The 21,641-nt window shown below is 40.8% G+C and overlaps 1 protein-coding gene across 2 annotated transcripts in view; it reads left to right on the forward strand.

Moving 5' to 3' along the window:
• NEB (nebulin) overlaps nucleotides 1–21,641 on the forward strand; it is a 229,140-nt gene that overhangs the window by 176,176 nt on the left and 31,323 nt on the right. The window contains exons 122-141 of one of the 2 annotated variants that reach the window (XM_068545120.1): nucleotides 164–274; nucleotides 4,021–4,125; nucleotides 4,834–4,938; nucleotides 5,350–5,454; nucleotides 7,540–7,644; nucleotides 7,800–7,904; nucleotides 8,557–8,661; nucleotides 9,667–9,771; nucleotides 11,159–11,263; nucleotides 11,898–12,002; nucleotides 13,429–13,533; nucleotides 14,164–14,271; nucleotides 16,190–16,294; nucleotides 17,846–17,950; nucleotides 18,390–18,494; nucleotides 19,121–19,225; nucleotides 19,316–19,426; nucleotides 20,142–20,252; nucleotides 20,467–20,568; nucleotides 20,679–20,783. In XM_068545120.1, the coding sequence (XP_068401221.1) occupies nucleotides 164–274; nucleotides 4,021–4,125; nucleotides 4,834–4,938; nucleotides 5,350–5,454; nucleotides 7,540–7,644; nucleotides 7,800–7,904; nucleotides 8,557–8,661; nucleotides 9,667–9,771; nucleotides 11,159–11,263; nucleotides 11,898–12,002; nucleotides 13,429–13,533; nucleotides 14,164–14,271; nucleotides 16,190–16,294; nucleotides 17,846–17,950; nucleotides 18,390–18,494; nucleotides 19,121–19,225; nucleotides 19,316–19,426; nucleotides 20,142–20,252; nucleotides 20,467–20,568; nucleotides 20,679–20,783 (2,118 nt within the window). The remainder of the gene's footprint in view (nucleotides 1–163; nucleotides 275–4,020; nucleotides 4,126–4,833; nucleotides 4,939–5,349; nucleotides 5,455–7,539; nucleotides 7,645–7,799; nucleotides 7,905–8,556; nucleotides 8,662–9,666; nucleotides 9,772–11,158; nucleotides 11,264–11,897; nucleotides 12,003–13,428; nucleotides 13,534–14,163; nucleotides 14,272–16,189; nucleotides 16,295–17,845; nucleotides 17,951–18,389; nucleotides 18,495–19,120; nucleotides 19,226–19,315; nucleotides 19,427–20,141; nucleotides 20,253–20,466; nucleotides 20,569–20,678; nucleotides 20,784–21,641) is intronic. The other variant, XM_068545119.1, reaches the window with a different exon arrangement.

Consider the following 21,641-nt stretch of genomic DNA (forward strand, 5'->3'; position numbering starts at 1 on the left):
GTTAAATGACGGTTGTTTTTGGTCCTGCTTGGGAAGACCTCCAGGACATAGGGAGGGTCAGCGTGGCTTGCACATGCCAGCCGTTTGAAAGACAACATGTGACCATGACATGCAATTCCTGAAGTTATTAATCAACTTGTATTTCCATTGTTGTTTTTTTAAGTCTAATTACCTATACACCGATAATGCAAGGAAGATGCGAGACAAATACAAAGTGGTGCTTGACACTCCAGAATACAGAAAAGTGCAGGAATTGAAGACACATCTGAGTGAAGTAAGTAAACCTGTCACCACAAGGGGCTCCTTGCTCTAGCGATCTTTTTTTAGGTAATTATACTGGGCCAAAATCTCCCTTCTGCCTTTAATTACAGAGTGGCCACCCTGTCTAAACAAGTCAGTTGACCTCATTTTGCCTCCATTTACTTATTTTGTCCCTCTTTAATAAGATGAGGCTATTGATACTTGCCCTACCTATGACTAGGACAGCTGAGAGTTTACATGATTTTATAGATTAGAGAGTCCTTCTGTCTTACACTATTGTTGTCTCCAAACTGAATTTATTTCAAAAATTTCTCTCTCATTAATTCCTGCTGTCAGGAACCCTAATCATGGCGGTGCAATTTGAAAAGTTTTTCAATGGCTCTCTGTTCTGCTGCCCACTCAGGAAATTCCAAACAACTTAGTTTCATTTTCATCTGCCCCACCTGGCACCCAGGCTCCTGATTTATTGCCATTAGTTGTGCATAGATCTGATCCTCTCACCTATGTTGGTCCCTTGAGGGTTGGCCCCCACATCTTATTTAGATGTGTATCCTATAGTGCTTTGGCCATAACAGGTGTCCGTGTTTGCCAAGGACGAAATGTGCTTTCTAAAGGTAAGGGCATCCCACAAATGTAAATGGTTGCTCGTATTATAGGTCAGTGGGCCATTCTCATTCAACTCAGTTTGTCTTGTGGCCTCATTTATCAGACTCCATAAAGCTGTCAGGCCACTTCATGGACTCCCCATTCTTAATAACTCTGATGGCTGCTGTTTAGGGATCACTTATGTCCTTAGACTTAAAGAAGCCTTGGCAAATCGAGCGTTGTCCTCAGTGGAGAGGATGTGCAGCCTCCTACACTTGGAGTGAGCCAGGGCAGAGGATGATTCATTCTTCAGCTTTTACAAATGCTACATTGAGCACATTTGCTTTCCTGAGCACTTCCCTCTGTTATTTCAACCAGCGCTAGCACTCAGATAGGAATGCGTATGGGGTTTCTTCTCCGTAAAGGTGCCTCTCCACGCTGGCTAAGTATCAGAATCATCTCTGAAATATTTTAAAACTACCCTTGAGTGGGCTCCAACCTCAAGCCCCACACTAGATTCTCTGTGTCTGGACATCTGCATATTTTTAGCTGCCTCACAGATGATTCTAATATTCAGGCAGTGTTGGAAACCACTGCTTTAAAGTATCACATCTCTCCTCCAGCCAATAATTAAATAATTAAAAATTGTTTGATAACTTAAAGTGCTTATTGGCATCTTTTGAAATACCTTTACTTCTCTCAGCTGTCTGGGTTCAGAATTATCTAAAACTTTAATTTCTCTTCTTCCCAATTCCTATTGGGATTTTGTGCATATTATGCAACAACATTGAGGAAGAAAAATAGATATTTTTTAGTGGTGCAATTTCTCTCACACTTGCCTCACTGTAGAATGACCTGAGCTTGAGAAAATACCGATTTGAGCTACTACCCTGGATTCAGAAGGTCTGGGGTAGAGCCTGCAAATCTGTTCTTACTAAGGGGTTTTTAGGATCAGGTGAGTTTGGGAAACACTTGCTTAGTAAAAAGTTTGATGGCCAAAAGTTCAAGTTATTGACTTTTGACTTGTCTTTAAATTGTGCAGATTCTTGACATGTATGTATCTGTAGTACTAGGAAGCAGAGATGTTGTCCCAAGGAGTATAAACAATGCATACCTAAGTACAGGGGAAATACACTTCAAAGGGAATCATAGAAATGGCATGGGAGAGGTGGGTCTTAGTTCCAGATTTACTTCCAATTTGTTGTGTGACTTTTTCTAATTCACAACTTTAACACCCTAATTTCCTGAGCTAGAGAACTGGACTAGGTAATGATTTGGGCTTCTTTTAGCCATAAAATTCTATGATTTTGTTGATTTGATTTATTCAAAAATTTAGCCTGGGAGAAACAGTACATTTCTGTTTTGTTTATCTCCTTTCTTTCATTGGTGACACCAAAAACAGCCCTAAGCAGATGAGCTATATTTTGTTTCACCTTGCACTTGTATATAGTTTAGATGTAAAGAAATGGACACGTACATACATGTGTATATACATATTATTTATTTCCTACGTTTTTATCTGTTCAACCAGCATTTTTATCCATGATTAGGATTTATTTGTTATCCATTTAGACTTTCTCATTTACCTCATTATATTAAATATCCTCAATATTTATTAGAGGACTACTGTTTTTCAGATCTTCTATCTAAATATGAGGTGATAAAAGAATGATAAAACTGAGCTCCTGCATTCCATGGGCTCATAATCTCTGGGAAGAAACAGACATCAATATGATAAATGATATCCTATAGGAATGATCAAGACAGTATGGACTCCAGGAGTTCTCCAGGCACATAAGAGTGGGAAGAAAATTCTAGGTAGAAGGCACAGTATGTGAAATTGGCCATAATGAGTTCTAGAAACTGGGACTAGTTTCAAATATCACATGGGGAGTGTGGAAGACTGTTGGGTAATGAGACTGGAGACATAGGATAGAAGAAGCCAGGTTATGAAGACTCGTGGGTGATATATTAATGATCTTGGACTTGATGAGAAGTCATTGATGAATTATTTCTGAGCAGGGTAGATCTGAGCATTAACATCTAATTAGATCTGAACTCTAAGAAAATCTCTTTCTTGGGCTTGTGAAAGATGGGTAAGCCATGTGAAGTGTCCAATAGAGGATTTGGGAAGGTGGTTTAGAGGCTCTTAAGGATGTGTAGAAAGAAACAATACAGGAGGCTGAACTAGGGCCATGGCAGTGGGAAAGGAGAAGAAGGTCAGATTTAAGGAGTATCACAAAGTTAGGAGCCCAGGATTCATGACCATTTTGATGTGGGAATGAGGGAGAAGGGGTCTAGGATGACTCCCCAAGTTTCTGGCCTGCATGACTAGGATATCAAGGAGCCATTTGACAAAATTTGAAAACCATCAATCTCAAATTGATGGTTGAGGTCCTGGGTAGAGATGAGGTTACCCAAGGAGAATATATAGGGTAAAAGGGGCCAACCCTTAACTCTAGCTAATAGCAGCCTTTGGGGAGCGCAGAACCACAGAAGGAAGCTGAGGAGTGCCTAGAAAGATGGGAGGCCCCCTAGGGGAGAATGGGGGAATGGAAGGCAGAGAACAGAGTTCAGGAATGAAATTGCTGAGCAGTTACAGTCGCTGCAGAAAAGCATTCTAGGATGTAGCAATTGTAATTGTTTGTGGTAGTCTTAATGAAATTCACTTCATTGGAGTGGTTGGGTGGAAGCCAAACTATTGCCTTGTGAAATTAATCAAAAGAGAGAAAAAGGCAAAACACATAGTTTGCTTGGTTGTGAAAGAAAGGGAAAAGGCCATTGGCAGAACTTGGAAAAGGCTTAATGAAGGGAGGGACTTGGGTCTGTTTGCCGGAGGGAGAGGGCTGGAACATCGAGAGGATTGAAGATATAGAGAGGCAGAGGGTAACTGCTAGAACAGGTTCCTAGAAGGGACAGGTGAGAAGGGAACAAGAACACAGCAGGTGGCTTGGAACTTGGACAGGCTGCAGAATGTCTCTAATTTTGATACAAGGAAAAAAAGAAAAGGAAGGCTAAGGAAGTTAAAAAAATGTATTGGTTTATTGGACAGAAACTGAGATTGCTGCAGTGGGAGAGGCCCTGCTTTTTCTCTGAAGTAAGCAATAAAGGCATCTGCAGAGCATAGAATGTGTCAATAAGCAGAAATGATGGTTATGACTGTTTTATGTCCAGCTGGTGTACAGAGCTGCAGGCAAGAAGCAGAAGTCAATCTTCACTTCAGTTCCTGATACTCCTGATCTTATAAGAGCCAAGCGAGGGCAGAAGCTTCAGAGCCAGGTAACATTCACACATGAAGATTCATAAACCTGCCACAGGGGGTGGTTCTGTGTGCCTGACCACTCCTGCCAGTGGCAGAGCCTCACACTTGGTTGTCCTGATGCAGCCTCATGCCCTTTAACTTCAAGAAGCTGTTTTCTTTGGGGCCGTCTTCACTAGGGTATGTTTTACAAAAGCAGGTAATGCCATGTCTTCTTTTCTAAGTTTTTTACAACTTTAGTCATTGGATGAGTGGTCTGTGGATTCCAGGTGGTGAAAATAAATTTTTTAATTCATTCCATAGGACCTATATTTTGTCCACAGATAAATGAAACCACAATTCATGCATTCAGGCAAAAATGAAAAAAAAAATATGTTGAAGGCTCTCAGAATCCTCTCATTCTTCTATCAGCATTTTTTATCACGTGGATTTAGACTAGACCATACTCAGCAGCAGGAATATTAGATGACTGGAGCGTGTATATGTGTTTCCTAATGTGAGACAGAGGGAGAAACAAATAAACAGAAACACACATAACAACAACAACAACAAAAATCAGGACAATAACAAGTCGACACTGCCCTCCCATCTCAGGGTTAGAAATGAGTAAAGAGGACTGAATACTAAATAAGGGGTGTTTTATCTCTGTAACATCTGATCCCTATTCTTTGTTTTTAATTTTTATTGGAGTATAGTTGGCTTATAATGTTGTGCCTATTATCATTTAGTATCTGTATGTTGAACTTGCCACCAAAGAGAGACCACATCATCATGCTGGAAACCAGACCACAGCCTTGAAGCATGCTAAAGACGTGAAGGACATGGTCAGTGAGGTAAGTTGGGAATTCAGCACCCAGGCACTGGGCTAAAGAAACAAATCCTTTGTTAAAACCTTCACCTGCTTGGGAGTTCCCTGGTGGTCTAGTGGTTAGGATTCGTTCACTGCCATGTCCTGGGTTCAATCCCTGGTGATGAACTGAGATCCCATAAGACATGCAGCGTGGCCAAGATAAAAATAAATAAATTTAATTAATTTTAAAAAAACCCCTTCACCTGCTGCCTCTGATCAGAAAGCTCATTTCTATAAGTTGTGCTCAACAGCATCAAGAAACAGAAGGCAGAGCTATTCTCTTAACGAGCATGATCCAGTGTGTCCCTAGGCTGGATCTGTTCCATGGTTGTGAATTGGGAGGGATGAAAACACTTGAACTTAAATTTCTCTCTCTTCCATCTTTATTTCTTAGAAAAAGTACAAAATTCAATACGAAAAGATGAAGGACAAGTACACTCCAGTTCCAGATACGCCAATCCTCATCAGAGCCAAGAAGGCTTACTGGAATGCCAGTGATGTATGCATCCCTCCCTTCTTTCTTCATTGTGATGGGGCAGCTGAAGTGGAAACACCTAAGAAGCATAAGATATTACAGTCATATCCATAATTCGAAGTCCTGGCCCACCATACAGATCAGGAAAGAAACAAAAACACAAAAGCCAAACAAACAGGCACAAACAGTACCATTTGGCAAAGTCGCTAAGAATAATGCTGAGAGATGCTGAAAACCTACTGCTTTTCTCATTGCTCTTCCAAGCAAAAATATGACCCTTTCTTCTAATTCTTTGGTGGCATTTCCTAGGGATACTTGATGTTGCTTATCCATAAAATGTTGTTCTTGGAAACAGCCAATCACGGTTTCAAATCCTGATGCTGTGATTTGCCTGCTGTATGACTCCATATAATTTACCTAATTCTTCTGAGCCTCTTTTCTTCTATGTGAAATGAGGATAAGAATTGTGATAATTAAATTAGACTAAACAAGACAACAGATACACGTTTCTAGCACAGTGCAGGGCTCTTAGTTGACACTCAGAAAATGTTTGTTCCTCTCTTCTCTTGATCGCCTAAATCATGTGAATGACATGTTTGTTAGAATTCAGAGGGACAGAATTTCATTTCCCATACCACGTGATCAAGGACAGAGTGCCTTTCAACGGTAATGAGATTATCTGTTAATGAAGATATGAAATGAATCAACCCGGTTAGATGGCCAGTCCTTACCAGTTTTGTGTCCCAGAGCCCAATTATGAATGCATTGCACCTATTACCAGAACCAGGATCTCTGGAGGACTGGTTGGGACTTAACCCAGCCAAAAGCTCAAGCAACCCCCTCACCCTCAACTTAGCAACATAGCCTTAGGATTTGAAGCATCTTAAGTGGTTACGGTAATCCCTAAGCAGAATTGTGAAAGTGTACAGCAAATTGGAACAATATCTTAGTTCCGTAATTTTGTCAGAAATTTTCAGTTGCAGCTAAAAGGAGTCTGCTGGTTGGAAGAAGACCATGCCAGTTTGCTTAAAATATAAGCTGAAAAAATTATATGCTACCCTCAAAATCTATTTGCTAGGATAGTTTTTGTCTTCTTGTGACATCCCCATCTTTATCACTTCAAGGTTACTGTCAAATATTAATTTGAACCAAGCTTGCTCTGCATCACCACTTCTCAGGGATGTCCACACAGTGAAATTGGCCCCTGCAGCTCATTATACGCCACTGGACAGCCCTATCCCCAGGGCTTTGTCAGTACCAATACTGGTAACTCTAACCTTTGAAATAGTCCAGCTGGGATGTGGCATTAAATTCAGCCTACCTACCGTGGCTATCCCCACAAGGAGAGCTAAAGGATCTTAGATTACCCATCTGAAAAACAAAGTTAAAGTTAAAGGCCTCCTTCACTATGTGTTTGCTCAGCTACCCAAAAAGAAAAGATTCGTCCGAGATTGAAAACAGAGTGCTCAGAGAAGTACTCATTTTGTGTAGATGAGATGAATCTTCTATGATACTCTTAGGTTAAAGTCAGAGCTATTGACTTTTGAAATACCACAAAGATAAAGATTGAAATGAAATAAAATTTTAGGACTGCTCCATGGAAAAGGCATTTTAATACCAGGAGTTAGAAACTAAATCTTTCTCCTTTTTCCATGTACATTAGTATGTCCCGGGCTCAACAAAGTTATGCTTCTTTTTTTTTTTTTCTCCTCCCAAATGAGCTTTTTGTCTGCTTGTTTTACGTTTAAATAAACTTTTTATTTTAAGTAGTTTTAGATTTACAGGAAAGTTGCAGCGATAGTACAGAGAGTTCCCATATAGCCTATACCCAGTTTCCCTTGTTGTTACCACCCTACAATACCATGGGACATTTGTCACAAATCAATATTGATACATTATTATTACCTAAACTCCACACTTTATGCAGATTTCTTTAGTTTTCTCTGAATGTCCTTTTTCTCTTCCAGGATGTGAAAGAGGTTTTTAATCTCTCCCAAATTTATTCAAGGGAAAACATAAGAGATAAGACTCAGGAGAGTTCAAGGTTAAAAGAGCTTAGTTATTTAACTTGGTAGTTCTTCATAATCCATGTGCTTTTCCTCTTTCCAGCTACGCTATAAAGAAACATTTCAAAAGACCAAAGGGAAATACCACACTGTGAAGGATGCTCTAGACATCGTTTATCATCGCACAGTCACAGACCACATCAGTAAAGTACGCCCCTATATATTTCTTCTTGTGTTGGGCTCAATAACCCACCATAATTTTTTAAAGTATCCTCCCTTTTCTAAAACTCTCTGGAGACAAACGGACTTTTTTACATTAAATTTGGGTAAGACGTTAAAGCTGTCTTTGTGCTTTTACCACAGATAAAATACACGGAGAACTACATGAGCCAGCTGGGAATCTGGAGGTCCATTCCTGATCGCCCTGAGCATTTCCACCATCGAGCAGTCACTGATGCAGTCAGTGATGTGAGTCTTGAAATCTTCTATTTTTACATATAAATTAATATGTCCACATGACTTAACGAAATCAAATACTGCATAAAAACTGATTAAACACTTGACTAAACTTTAGCTCTTGTGTATGGATGTTTAAGTCATAAACCTCATTGCTAAATAAGTGAGCTTCAACTCGGGAGACAGAAAAATATACTCAAATTTATAAACCTAATTTTTCTTCTAAATGTGTTACATCATAATACATGACTGGAAGTGATATACTTCATGTAAATGATAACCTATTTCTGAGCAACTGAAGAGACAACTTCATGACAATTAAGCAATTAAGACACATGACAATGCTCATTTAGAAAGAAATTTCAGCTCTTTATATGAAAATACAGCTGCCGAGCTAATGATATACTCTCTAGGCAAGTATGCCTGTTAAATTTGAATTGCTTTACTTGGTATTAAAATGAAAAATTCCATATGCAGTACAGTACACCATAAAGTGAGCAGAAATCAGTATTATTGGAAATGTCTCTTAAATAATTATTTCAATACTTTATTATTTTATATACCTTAGTGGTCAGACCTTCTATTTGTTCTACTTGTATCGATCCTAACCTACTGCTATTTGGAGGTAGGTACTTAAAACTCTTTGGTGATATTCTTCTCCCAGGTAAAATATAAAGAAGATTTGACCTGGCTTAAAGGCATCGGTTGCTATGCCTTTGATACCCCCGACTTCACTCTGGCTGAAAAGAACAAGACTCTCTACAGCAAGGTATATATCTACTCAAGGGTAATGGCCACGTCCATGAAATGTACTCCAGTGCCCACAGAGAGAATTAGTACTGAGGAAACAGCTTCTCATATTTCCATCCCTATCCTTGCTTCTAGACCCTAAAGTTGGAGTATATACTACATTATTCACTCTGCTCAGGAATTATTTTAGTATCGGCCTCATTGACAATAGTAATCATTTATTTACATCACTCATTTGAATTTGATAAAAGGCCATCTCAGTACAACTCCTCATGGCTCTTCCAGAATTTCCTAATATGTCTCTGGGTGATTTGATATGGAAGCAAATAGAAAGTGAGAGTATTTTAATCTACAAACTTGATGTGTGACTTGAAGCAAATAACTTTGTTTTTATGGCCTCATTTTCCTACTTACAAAATAAAGCAGTTGGATTAGCTTCCTTTGAGTTCTAAAATAGAAGGCAGCAAACTTTTCTGAAAGGTTCCAGATAGTAAATAGTTTATACTTTGTGGACCACATTCATTCTGTCACATATTCTTTGTTACAATCCCTTAGTACTATATAAAAAAGTTTTTTCTTAGTTCATGGGGCTACTTAAAAACAGGTAGTGGTCTAGATGCTAGCATACCCCTGCTCTAAAATATTATGATTATCTGATTCATTACTGGAAAACTACTTCTAATCAACGGACTAAAAACTGCCTTCGAGTGCACATGGAAATACATTCAAAGTAAAATAATAATCACTATGAGTATTGAAACAAAGAAGAAACTGATTTGGATTTTTGTCCAATATGGAATATAGATCTATATGACATCCATTCAATGAAACTATGTATTTGGGGGCTAGTTTTTAAGACATTGAGGTGGGTATACCCTTCATTGCCTTGGGAGCCAGAGTGTGTTCAGTAATTACTTGTTATCTCTATGAATGAATTAATCACAATTGTATACAATAAATGGCATGTCTCATTCTTAAGATAATCACAGCATGCTATCAAGTAACCATGTTCTATTTTCTCTAGTATAAGTATAAAGAGGTATTTGAAAGGACGAAGTCAGATTTCAAGTATGTTGCTGATTGTCCAATCAATAGGCATTTCAAGTTTGCAACTCAGTTGATGAATGAGGTATGTATGACCTGATCCAATTGAGCCTATTAGCGTCCCTTTAGAAGTCTATAAATGAGGTTTGATTAAAACCCAATACCTAAAATGACAGGAAAGCCATTTTAGTGTTGATTCAAGATTACGCATTGGGAAGGCTCTTATAATATCACTATCTGATGAGCTCTGCCAAAAGCATGAATAAGAACAAAGGAAGGGGCTGTCCGGATTGGAGTGAGGTCCCCACAGCCAGCACGGCCTCTGCTCGCACTAGCACAAGGCAGCACAGCCCTTTGGGTGACGAGAGCAAAGAGGTAAAGGTTTTGTTGACTCTCAGCTGAACTCCCTTCAACAGGGAGTGTATAGGATTCTGTGTAGAGTTGGAAGACCCAGAAGTTCAAAGTTAACTTAGTATCCCTTACCAAGGCACAGAAATGGCAGCCCTAAGCGGGTAGTTGTGATTCACGCCTTCAAATGTATTGCCACTGTGACTCATACATTGGTGCAGAGAAGTGTCCACTTGCACTCAGAATATTCTTTTACCTTCTACCCAGTTTTTCCTGGAACTGTCTTTGCAATAGTTTAAGGTAAATTTAGCTTAAAATGATGAAAGAAGCAAGCTATGAATTAATGTATGGATGGATGGTTTTTACATTTAATTTCCTATCTTTGTATTTTCCACAGATTTACATAAATTCAAAAACAATGTTAGAAAATTAGTAAAATGTGTCAGAAAATGAAAATGTAGCCAATGGTATATTTATTTCAATATATAACTTTTTTGTTGTTCTTGTTGTTTATAAATTTTTTTTTTTTTTTTACTTATAACATTATACCAGAACATATAAGATTTTTTGTTGTTTATAAATTTGATTTAGTTTACTTTCAGTAGATTTCCAGGTGGGATGACTCTGAAGAATTACTGTTGGTAGCTTCCTAGGGAGACAGTCTTGATATATTTTGTTTCTATTTTTCTAATTCATGAAGGATTTCCAGGTCTCTTTTATAATCAAATAAATTAACTAGCATATTAGAATGTGTCCATGAATATACCTTTTGACTCTCACAGCCTAAAGTAGTAAACCTGTAGCTTGTCAGTGCCTTATTTTAAATACAATGTAAGATGTCATAAAACTTAACATTGCTAATGACATCATATGTAAAGATGGAACATGTTTAGGTACAAGGTACTTCAATTTTGATGTTATAACTAATCTAGTCCAAGCCCCAGCCTTCTCCAGGCCATCTTCCTTTGCTTAATTCTCTTCACCTCCCTATTTTCATTACCCTGGATGCTTTGGGAGCCCACCTCTAGAAAGCACATTTTTCTGGCTCTCTGAAGTATCTTGGGACATTTGTGTATAGCCTTGAAGTTGTACTCTTGCTATGATTTGATATGATGTTTGAGCAGAAAAAATACAGAGCTGATTATGAGCAGCGGAAAGATAAATACCACCTGGTAGTCGATGAGCCTAGACATCTGCTGGCAAAGATCGCAGGCGACCAGATCAGTCAGGTACTGTGATAGGGCCGCCTGGACGGCCAAGCAGGACTGTGCTCCAAGTTTCTCATGAGATGTCGTCCCGTCTGCTGCAAGGATGTCATAGGTTCTGCCTATGATATTGGGATGTTCTGTTCCAAATTATCTGTCTAGCCACCCAAAGAGCCCACGAGCTCTTTGAGTGTGCCAGTCCATGCTCTGTGTCCTCAAGTGTGCTGTGGTGAACATGAGATGCACAGCTGGGTCCTCACACCCTTCATCCTTCAGGAGGGCCTGTGTGTAAACTGCAGTTGTAAAGTGCGAATTAAGGTGCAAACGCAGAAACAAAGAAACAAATTAACGGAAGGAAAGAAGACAGAACTCCTTACTGTGTTTTTCTATTTCACTGATGTCACCTTTTCTATAAGGCAATTTTGGTGGGACTGGCTCTATTATTCCCCATCCACAAGGGCTGTGGGTGGTCAACTGCAAATATCACGTCACCCTGCTTGGCATTATAATGCATTTGGTTGTCTTCACCCACACACACGTGAGAACACAAAGTGTGTGTGCCTACATCTCTTCACTCAGAGGTGATCAGGATATAGAGCTATGTTTTTTTCCGTCTTCACAAGTCTCTTTTGTGCTTCACTGCTCTTTGCATGAACAGAGAAAATATAAATCTAGTGCCAAGATGCTTCTGAAACAAGGATGTAATGAAATTCTGCGTCCAGATATGTTGACTGCCCTCTACAACACATACATGTGGAGCCAGGTAATGTCTGATGTGATGCGAAGAAGAGATTTAGAAGCCCTGGGGGCATTCACCTCTATGCTTTCCCTGATTTCCTTCCCTGGCCCCCTGACCAAGCTGGTTTCACATGACAAAGCTGCATAAATATTCACTCCCTGTAAATGAACTCTGGATGTGGCCAAGTGTGGTGCTGTAGCAGCCAACATTTGTACGTCTTCTGACACTTTTGGAATTCCAAGTAATATTAACAGGCTATTTCAAAGTTTTTCAAACTTTTCCAAATTGGTATAACTTTATGTTTTTCAATATTTGCCCCAAAGAAGTAGATTTCTTAGAGATTGAGGATGTTAAGTAAATTTGACAGTATTTAAAAGATGTGAATATTTAATGTTTTTGTCTAATGTGTCCATTGCTCAATAATGACTACACTGTACCATTTTGGAGAGATGAGGATGACAGCACAGCTCTTTGAATATTGTGCATATTCATGGCCCCTCTTGAGTTTGATGCTGAATTTGCTAGGTTATTTCCAGCACATCTGTCCTCACACACCCTTGTTAACAGCACTGCTGATCACCTTGCCTTCCTACAAGGTCAACTGAAGCACACACCACCACCTTCCCGTCGATAATGTTGGAAGGTAAATTTGAAGCAGCAAAAGACAGTGATAATTGCTTAACTACCAGATACGATGTTAATAAAAGGCCATTGTTCCCACACGCAAAGAAAGTTTTTAATCAGTCTTTTGTATTAGCAACTTGTTTTATCACTTTAGTTTGACATCAGATCAACACATGAAATGAGGAGGATGAGGTCTTCCTGTGAACATTCTCTTTGCCTGAACTTTTACCTTGGTCCCGATATGATCATCAGATAGTTGTGCATGGCATTTTGCTGTGTTCTCAGTGTCTGTACTGCTTGAAACCGCTTATGTGCATGAAAAAAAAAAAAAATCATGACTTGAAAATTTCAAAAATGAATGTCTTTAAAAATAACTACTTCAAACTGTATGTATTCATTTTTTTTTTACCTGTTTCATCTTTGATATGGAAACATGCTTAAGAGATCATATATATTCGATGTAGCATATTGTGAGCGAATCATTACTTGCCAGAGTCCAGAGAACATGGGTCTAGTCCTGGCTCTGAGATTCACTCTATATGTGCCCTTAGCTCATACTCTTAACCTCTCTGGGCCTCAGTTTCCACATGGATAAAATATATGGAAAATATTTATTATTATTATTAGCTCACTCTATTACACTGTTGCTATCAAATACAGATTTATATAAACATTTCCAGTTAAGAAAGCATGACATCGTCCCGCACATCTATGGCTTATATAACAATCCTACTCTGCCGTGGGACTCTCTCAAGAGGAAAACTAGAGTCCCTGAAAGCCCTCTCTTCTACTTCAAGTTAACTTGTTCTTCTCCTCTACAATTTAGATCAAGTACAGGAAAAATTATGAAGAAACAAAGGACAAGTTTACCTCAGTTGTGGATACTCCAGAACACCTACGTACTACAAAAGTCAACAAACAAATTAGTGATGTAAGTACAAGAAACACTGAATGGATTTTTGGCCTTGGGGGGGGGGGCACTTGCAAATGTGGGAGGGGCATTTTAGATGGTCACAATGTTTGGAAAAGTTTTTTTTTTGGCTGCATTAGGTCTTCGTTGCGGTGCACGGGCTTCTCACTGCGGTGGCTTCTCTTGTTGTGGACCACGGGCTCTAGGCGCACGGGCTTCAGTAGTTGCAGCACATGGGCTCAGTAGTTGTGGCACGTGGGCTTGTGGGATTTTCCTGGACCAGGGATCGAACCTGTGTCCCCTGCATTTGCAGGCAGATTCTTAACCACTGCCCCACCAGGGAAGTCCCTGTTTGGAAGATTCTACTGCCATTTAGAGGGAAGGAGGCAGGGACAGTAAGTGCCCTACTATGCTCAGGACTCTTCTTTTACAGTAAAGAATTGTTCCAACCAAACTGGCAGACACCCCATTGTAGAGGCACTGGAGCCTTAGCAGAAAGCATGAAAGCACCTGTTGAGTTTATGGAATTCTCTTTCCTTTATATACACTCAATGAAAACAACAACAATGTTGCCTTTATATGTTTACATTATGTTACAATGTCAATTGAGATACATAAAGTTGTCTCTTTCTGCCTTTTCATCTCCTTCAGATACTGTATAAGCTGGAATACAACAAGGCCAGACCCAGAGGCTACACCACAATCCACGACACGCCCATGTTGCTGCATGTCCAAAAGGTCAAAGATGAAGTCAGTGATGTAAGTTACCAGGATGGCTTTACAGCCCCTCTCACTTTGGCCTCTTTGTAATGTGATATAACAAACCCAGGTCCACTTACCTATTCCTGTGTAACAATCACTCTAAATGTAGTGGTTGGAGACAGCAGTCATGCTTTTTTGGCTCACAGTTCTGTGAGCTGTGAGCTGAGTGGGCACAGTTGAGTGGATGCTCTACCCCACGCGCTGCAGCTCAGGCGGGAAGGCTCACTCCCAGAGCTGGCTCCCGATCACGGCCGGGCTGGGAGCTCAGCCATTGTATAGACAAGAGCCCCTGTACGTGGCCTTTCCGCGTGGTTTGGCCATCTCACGGCAGAGTGGATGGGTTCTAAGAGGCTGGAGTAGAAGCTTCCAGACCAGTCTGAAAAATGCAGTGTGCCATAAACTCTATTAATACTCTATAAGTTTCATCTTGGCTAAGAGGAAAAGGTAGCCCTTAAATTCTAATACTCTGAATTTGAGGAGAAATTACATTCGTATATTTTCATATATGTAGCTAGATTCTATGGTGGAAAACTATCATAATATTGGTTAAAAAATAGATTAAATATTTTAATGGCTATATGGGCACCATAAAGAATAATGAAGGCAACTATGGAATCCCTACCCCAAAGCCTTGACTGAGGCTGGTGCTCAGGAATTCTTTGGTAGCTAAACAAATGGGTTCACACTATTGACTCTAAGTTGCCAAGAAAAATGCTAAATACGTCAGTGCACTGTTTATGAAGGCAGAAATGTATAAATCATTTTAAAAATGTTTTTTATATTTTTTTATGTTAAAATAAATTTTGATACTTCGAACATGAACATCGGGTATTCATAAACATCTATATGGTAGATCCCTTATGTGGAGCAGCCCTTTCCCTCTCAGTGTAGAAAAATGAAGCAATTCTGCATCCATTTCCCTAAATTTCTGATTGTAACAATAACCTGAGATGTTGATGAAAAATATGAATTTCCAAGTCAGTCCCCTAAAGCTACTGATTTACTACGTCTATGGTGAAGCACAGAAAATTGTGATTCTTATGATCAGGCAAGTTTAGTAAGCACTACTATGACTTCCGTAGAACAGTTTTACTCAGTCACAGTAAGACCTAAGATCCTTCCGCAATAACTAGTGAGAAGTCCCAGATGGAGTCCCAGGGCCCTGAAATTTAAAAGGAGCAAAAGTGGGTGAAGCTAGAAATTCCAGGCTAGACATGAAAAAATGAGCAGTTGGGCTCAAAGAGGCTAAGCCTTCCCTTTTCTCCTCCTCCCATTCAAACCCACACATGCCCAAACTTACCAGCGATGGCTCTAGCAATGACAGTAGTGACGACAGCATTCATCCATCAGTTCATTCATTCATCAAATATTTATTGGGTTCCTAAGTGCCTGATGCTAGGAATGAGGTGATGAATGATACACAATCTTTGCCCGCAAGGGATTCAGCTCAATGGAAAGAATAGACAGATAAATAATTATAACACGACATGATAGCAGCCACAACTGTAGGGGCATGGAAGGAGGGCAAGCCTGATCCCATCTGGGTGAGCCAATGGGGGAAGGCTTCTCTTCCATCAACAGTTTTCAAGATGTTCTGAACTCAGGAGTTTCTGATTTGGGGACAGGAGAACACACTTGGATAGCTGTTCAGCTGCCCCTTTCAGCACAAGCTCAGAGGACATAAATTCTATGATGACACTGGTGAACATACACAATGTGTCCTGGGGAGTTGGTTTTAAGATCTGAGACAGGATGGTGCATGTCACATAGCTGCATGGCTGCATCCTTTCTTCACAACAGACTGATTCAGTCTTAAGGAGTATCATGTACTATATTATGGTTTTAATTTCTTGTTTTTTAAGATACTTGTGGGCTGCTATAAAAAAAAAAAATTGACCTGTGTTTCCTCCCACAGCTGAAATACAAAGAAGTTTACCAGAGAACTAAGTCCAACTGTACTATTGAGCCTGATGCTGTTCATATCAAAGCAGCCAAGGATGCCTACAAAGTCAACACCAATGTAAGTTCCAGAAACGTCCCCAAGCCTAATAGGGGTTCATCAGCTTCTGTAGGGCACATGGCCTCTTTTGACATCTTTTCAGGTGATTGAGCTCTAGTGAGTCCAGATCAGGGGTTGGGCCCCAGAGCATGAGTGATAACACTGACCTCTAAGTGCTGCCCATGGTTCTCACAAAGGAGAGTGGGGAAGAGCAAGGACGGCCCATGTATGTTATACCCGCTCAGCCTCCATGTTAGGATGCTGAAAAATGGGGGATTTAATTCTGAAATGAAGGTTACATTTTTGACAGTGTCTCCGGTCTCCATGTTCTTCTCCTGCCACAAACTAGAGCCTACTTCTCCTGAAAAAAAAAAGAGAACACTTGAGCTGCTTGGTGCTGTCAGGACTTGGCCTAGACCTTCCTCCTGTTCACATCTCCCTGCGCTGACTCATTTCTTTGTGATGGGGCATCTTAAAGCCTCAACCACAGAAACACTTTTGTGCATTTAAATGAGTATCGACTTCTTAAAAATATATAAGTGGTTATATAATGAAATATTATAAAACCCAACTAGTGCCTACTAGTGCTACAGAGAACTTACATTTATTAGGGCCAGCAAACTGAAATGCCTTTAGGGACTGGCAGGTAGCGTACAGGTGTCCTGAGGATGGACAGAGGGATGGGTAGCAGGATTGATGTGGGACAAAGCAAATGCAGTAAAATGTACGTTGTAGAATCTAGGTGCTGGGTGTATGGGTATTCTCTGTAAGATTCATGCAACTCCTCATGCATTTGAAAATTTTCACAATAGAATGGGGAAAAGTTGGATCCATTTTTAACTTATAAAACATGTTTATCTTATTGTATATCGATTATACCTTGACCGAAAAAAGGAGAAAGAAAAAGAGTGAGGAAAGAAATGTGCCTGATGATGAGGGCTCTTCCCAAGGACACTCACTTCTGTGCCTCAGATTCAGCCTAAGGCAGCCAGTTCTCCAGCTCAGATGCAAGTCTAGCAAGTCCACAAGCACCTCTGATGCCTGGCTGCCCAGGTTTGAAACCCAGCTCCACTGTTCACTAGCTGTCTCACCTGGGCAGCTTACTTAGCCCTTCTAGGCAGTTCCTCAGCTGCTGATTTCATATAGTTGTGATAAAGAGTAAATGAGTTTATATATATATATATATGGCACTTTCAAAAGTGCCTGGCATGAAATAAATACTGCAAGTGTTTAATACTTTTTTAAAAAATCTGAATTTAGTTAGAAATTAAAAGTACTTGACTCTGAAAATGATTAGACTGCACTGGCAGAGTGAGTTTGAAGAATCGTTTCGCCAGGAGCCTTTAAAAATTTTAGCCCCTATTTTGAGGCCAAAGGGTCCCACAAGAGGACAATTTGTGTGGCCAACTAGTTGCATCCATTGTACAGAAATTTTAATTGGGGCTCTCTCTTGCATAAAGAACCATGACTTGTTATATGTTAAGATGCAAGATGAGTCCCTCTGTGCCACGTGTGCGGTTGTGAATTCAGGCCACTGAATGAAGTGACTTGTTTTTGTCTTGTTAAAAACAGCTGGATTACAAGAAGCAGTATGAAGCCAACAAAGCCCACTGGAGATGGATCCCTGACCGACCGGACTTCATCCAGGCCGCCAAGTCATCCCTACAGCAGAGCGATGTGAGATAAGAGAGGCAGTCAGAACTGCATGACATACCTGAGACAGAAAAATTAATCTTTATTCATAATAACCACTGTCACAGCTGTTAACCCTAGCTCATTTGAGATCCAAGGACAGGAGGGTTGTAAGGTGTGGAAGGCAAGCTCAGGAAGCAGACCTGGCCACAGAGCCTGGTCTCCCGTGGCTGGGCCCAAACACTAATGGCTCAGAGTCCTGAGGGAGGCGGGGGAGGACCAGGAGGGCTTTGTCCTGGCCTCGGGGCTGGAAAGGAGGAGCCCAGCTTGCAGTGGGCCCAGCCAAGAAGCCCCTGCCCCCATCCTGGTGGCAAATCCCCATAGTGCCCTTAAGGAGGGGACTCCCTGCAAATTCAACCAAATACCAGCTTCCTCCTGTGCCTGTCACCCTTTCCCATCTTCCTCTGTCTTTCTTCTGTTACAGTTTGAATACAAGCTGGACCGGGAGTTCCTCAAGGGTTGCAAGCTTTCTGTCACTGATGATAAAGACATGGTGCTGGCCCTGAAGAATTCTATAATAGAAAGTGATGTAAGTATTCAGTCCCTTCCAAGAGGCCTAACCTCACTCAGGGCTGTCTTCTGCAGCCCAGTGCCCAGGGGCGCGCGGGATAGAGGAGGCTGCTGCCCACGGTCAACACCAGTGACTTGGCAGAGCAGAGCGGCAGCAGTGGGAAGCTGTTACAGCCAGGTGGCCGCTCCTGATCTATACTGCACCTCAAGATAATCCACACACCGCAGTGGGGACTCTGAAGGCCTGGTTGGACTCTATAAGGAAACGTATTCATTTCTGTGAGGTCATACGTTTCCTATGCTTCCTGTGTTTCCTCATCTGGAAAGGAGGAATAATAATGCCTCCCAGGGTTTGCGGGAGGGTCCAATGACATATTTGAAAGTGCTGTGAACTAAGGCTGTATGTATAAAGATTCATCGTAAGATTCATTCTGATTGTTATTAAAGCCTCAACCTGCATGAGATAAAGAAAATCCTTTTTTGATATTTCCCAAGATTTCCAAACATCAGATCTTTTACTGAGTTTAATGATTCTACTCCGTCAATGATGCTATTCTCCCAGCTCTATTTAGTAACTTGGGAGCTTAATAAAAATATGCAGGAGACTCAGAGGAGCTGAAGAAATGCTCTTTTTCACCCCTGCAGCTGAAATACAAACAGAAACATGTCAAGGAAAGAGGAACCTGCCATGCCGTGCCCGATACGCCTCAGATCCTCCTGGCAAAGGCAGTCAGCAATCTGGTGTCCGAGGTAACCCTCCAGCAACCCATAGGCTCGCCTTCCGTCTTGGGCTGATGCCCCAGGCAGGCATTTAAACAAGCTTTCTGTGCTTTGCCTCAGAACAAGTACAAGCGGCATGTGAAGAAGCACTTGGCTCAGGGCTCATACACAACACTGCCGGAGACGCGGGACACCATTCATGTCAAGGAAGTGACCAGGAACGTCAGTGATGTAAGTGACCAGCCCCAGGACTCTTGGCAGCAGCAATGGCACTTTACCTTAGAATCCAGCAAAAGACTGTAAGCCGCATTTTTGCTTACACTTTCCTTTACGTTACTTCACTCTTACCATCAGTACCTATATGTGAATTTTGAACGCTGGTTTAAAAGACAACTCAATATTTATTGGCTTTCCAATTACGGCAACTGTGGCAGATGTGGGTTTGGCCATAGGATGTATTGTCTAGCAATATAAGATGTCACTAACCTAGTGGTAATAAAGGGAGGGAGCACTGATGGTAAAGATCAGCCTCTCCCATCATCTCCCCTCTCCTTAAACTGCTGAACAATTTTAGAGAAGTAAAGTCACCTCTTCGTGTCTCAGTAATCTCTGCCCACTACATCCTTACGGATAATGCTTTCATAATCATGGTATTGTATTTTATGAGCCCTGTGTGGTTCCATTTATTTTAAAAAGGTAGAAATGGTAAATGAAAGAGTTTAATTTGCTTGTCATCAGTTCTCCAAAGATTGGTGTGTGGTTCAACGTCAGGTTCCAGGACAGAAATGACAGGGAAGACTAGAATATGTATCAGAGACCCCAGTTCCAAAATGGCACCAAAATGGAGAGCCACGGATTTTCCTCGAGATCTTCTCATAGTTCTTCAGGTAAAACAATTCTGTTCCCAGCTTCCTCTGCTCACGTAAGTAATTCTGGCTCTTTTTAGACAAATTACAAGGAGAAGTTTGTCAAGGAGAAAGGAAAATCCAACTACTCCATCATGCTGGAGCCCCCAGAGGTGAAACACGCTATGGAGGTGGCCAAGAAGCAGAGTAATGTAAGTTTCTCCTCTCACTCTCAGGGGGCCACTTGAGCTGGTGGATCCCACATTGGTATATGCTGGGCTGGGTCCAGTGAGTGGTCACCCTAATTTCTATATCTGGTGGTCTAAAAAATACGATAGTGGGGTTGATTTGGTTTTAATAAAAGGTTCCTTTCAGAAAGATAGCGTATCTCTCAAGTGAGCAAATGTTTTCTTTCTCCAAATAAAGGTCGCTTACAAAAAAGATGCTAAAGAAAACCTGCATTACACAACAGTGGCCGATCGGCCAGACATCAAGAAGGCCACGCAGGCAGCCAAACAGGCCAGCGAGGTAAGGGTGTGTTTAGAAGGTACCCAGTCCCCAGTGGTCACTGCAAACAAGTAGTTCGTGGTCACTGGCCACCTAGAATGTGTTGCCCATTCTGCTTTTCTTTGATGCAGGTGGAGTACAGAGCCAAGCACCGCAAGGAAGGCAGCCACGGGCTAAGCATGCTTGGTCGCCCAGACATTGAGATGGCCAAGAAGGCAGCCAAGCTGAGCAGCCAGGTAAAACAGATGGGCAAGCAGCAGCTCTGATGTGAGGAGATGTTTAAAGACCTTGCAGGAAGAAGTGATTCCCAGAATGAAAGTGCAGTATTAGCAACCAGAGAGATACTGCAGCACTCCAGAGCTTTGAAAATTATATCACGAAAAGCTTTGAAAAGTTATATCAGATGCAGTCACTTTTATTTTTTCATTCAGCAAACATATATTGAATGCCTGGGCTAGAAACTAGAGGCAGTAGATGTCCTCAGACTATATGTCTATGGCTAAATAATTACAGTTTGGGGTTGTAAGTGTTTGATCGAGGTATGTGCAGGGAGCTGAGGGGGAATGCCTAATTCTAGCAGATTTCATATTATTGAGTAGATGGACTTAGAAATGTGTCCAAACTTGATTGCCCCATTACCTAATTTCCCTTGTGAGACCAATTATCTAGAATACTCCTGAGTTATGACAAGTTTTCCGACTTTAGATCAGAGACCCCATGATCAACCACCAGATCTTTCAGAGACCAAGTTTTAGTCCCAAAAGACGAGCTCAGGAATATCTTATTTCTTCTCCAATTCAGAGATCCTACCTTCTTTTCATTGTCTGTTTTCTCAAGTATTTGTTTGAAGAAATACGTTTAGGATACCTTTGGTGGTTGTATGTATGACTTTCAGCAGTGCCAAACGTGGGATCCCAATCTTTTGGAAGATACAAGTAGTAACATCAAGTGACAAAACAGGAGGGAATTATGAGGAGACAAAAAGTTCAGATGACTGATGACAAGCAAAGACTATTTTTAAAAAGTTTTTGAATTTAAAACTCCTGTGCGGTATTTTTATTACAAGTTAATGGAATTGTATAAGCACTCGAAAC

This window comes from Eschrichtius robustus, chromosome 5 (assembly GCF_028021215.1).
Source record: "Eschrichtius robustus isolate mEscRob2 chromosome 5, mEscRob2.pri, whole genome shotgun sequence".
Lineage (NCBI taxonomy): Eukaryota > Metazoa > Chordata > Mammalia > Artiodactyla > Eschrichtiidae > Eschrichtius > Eschrichtius robustus.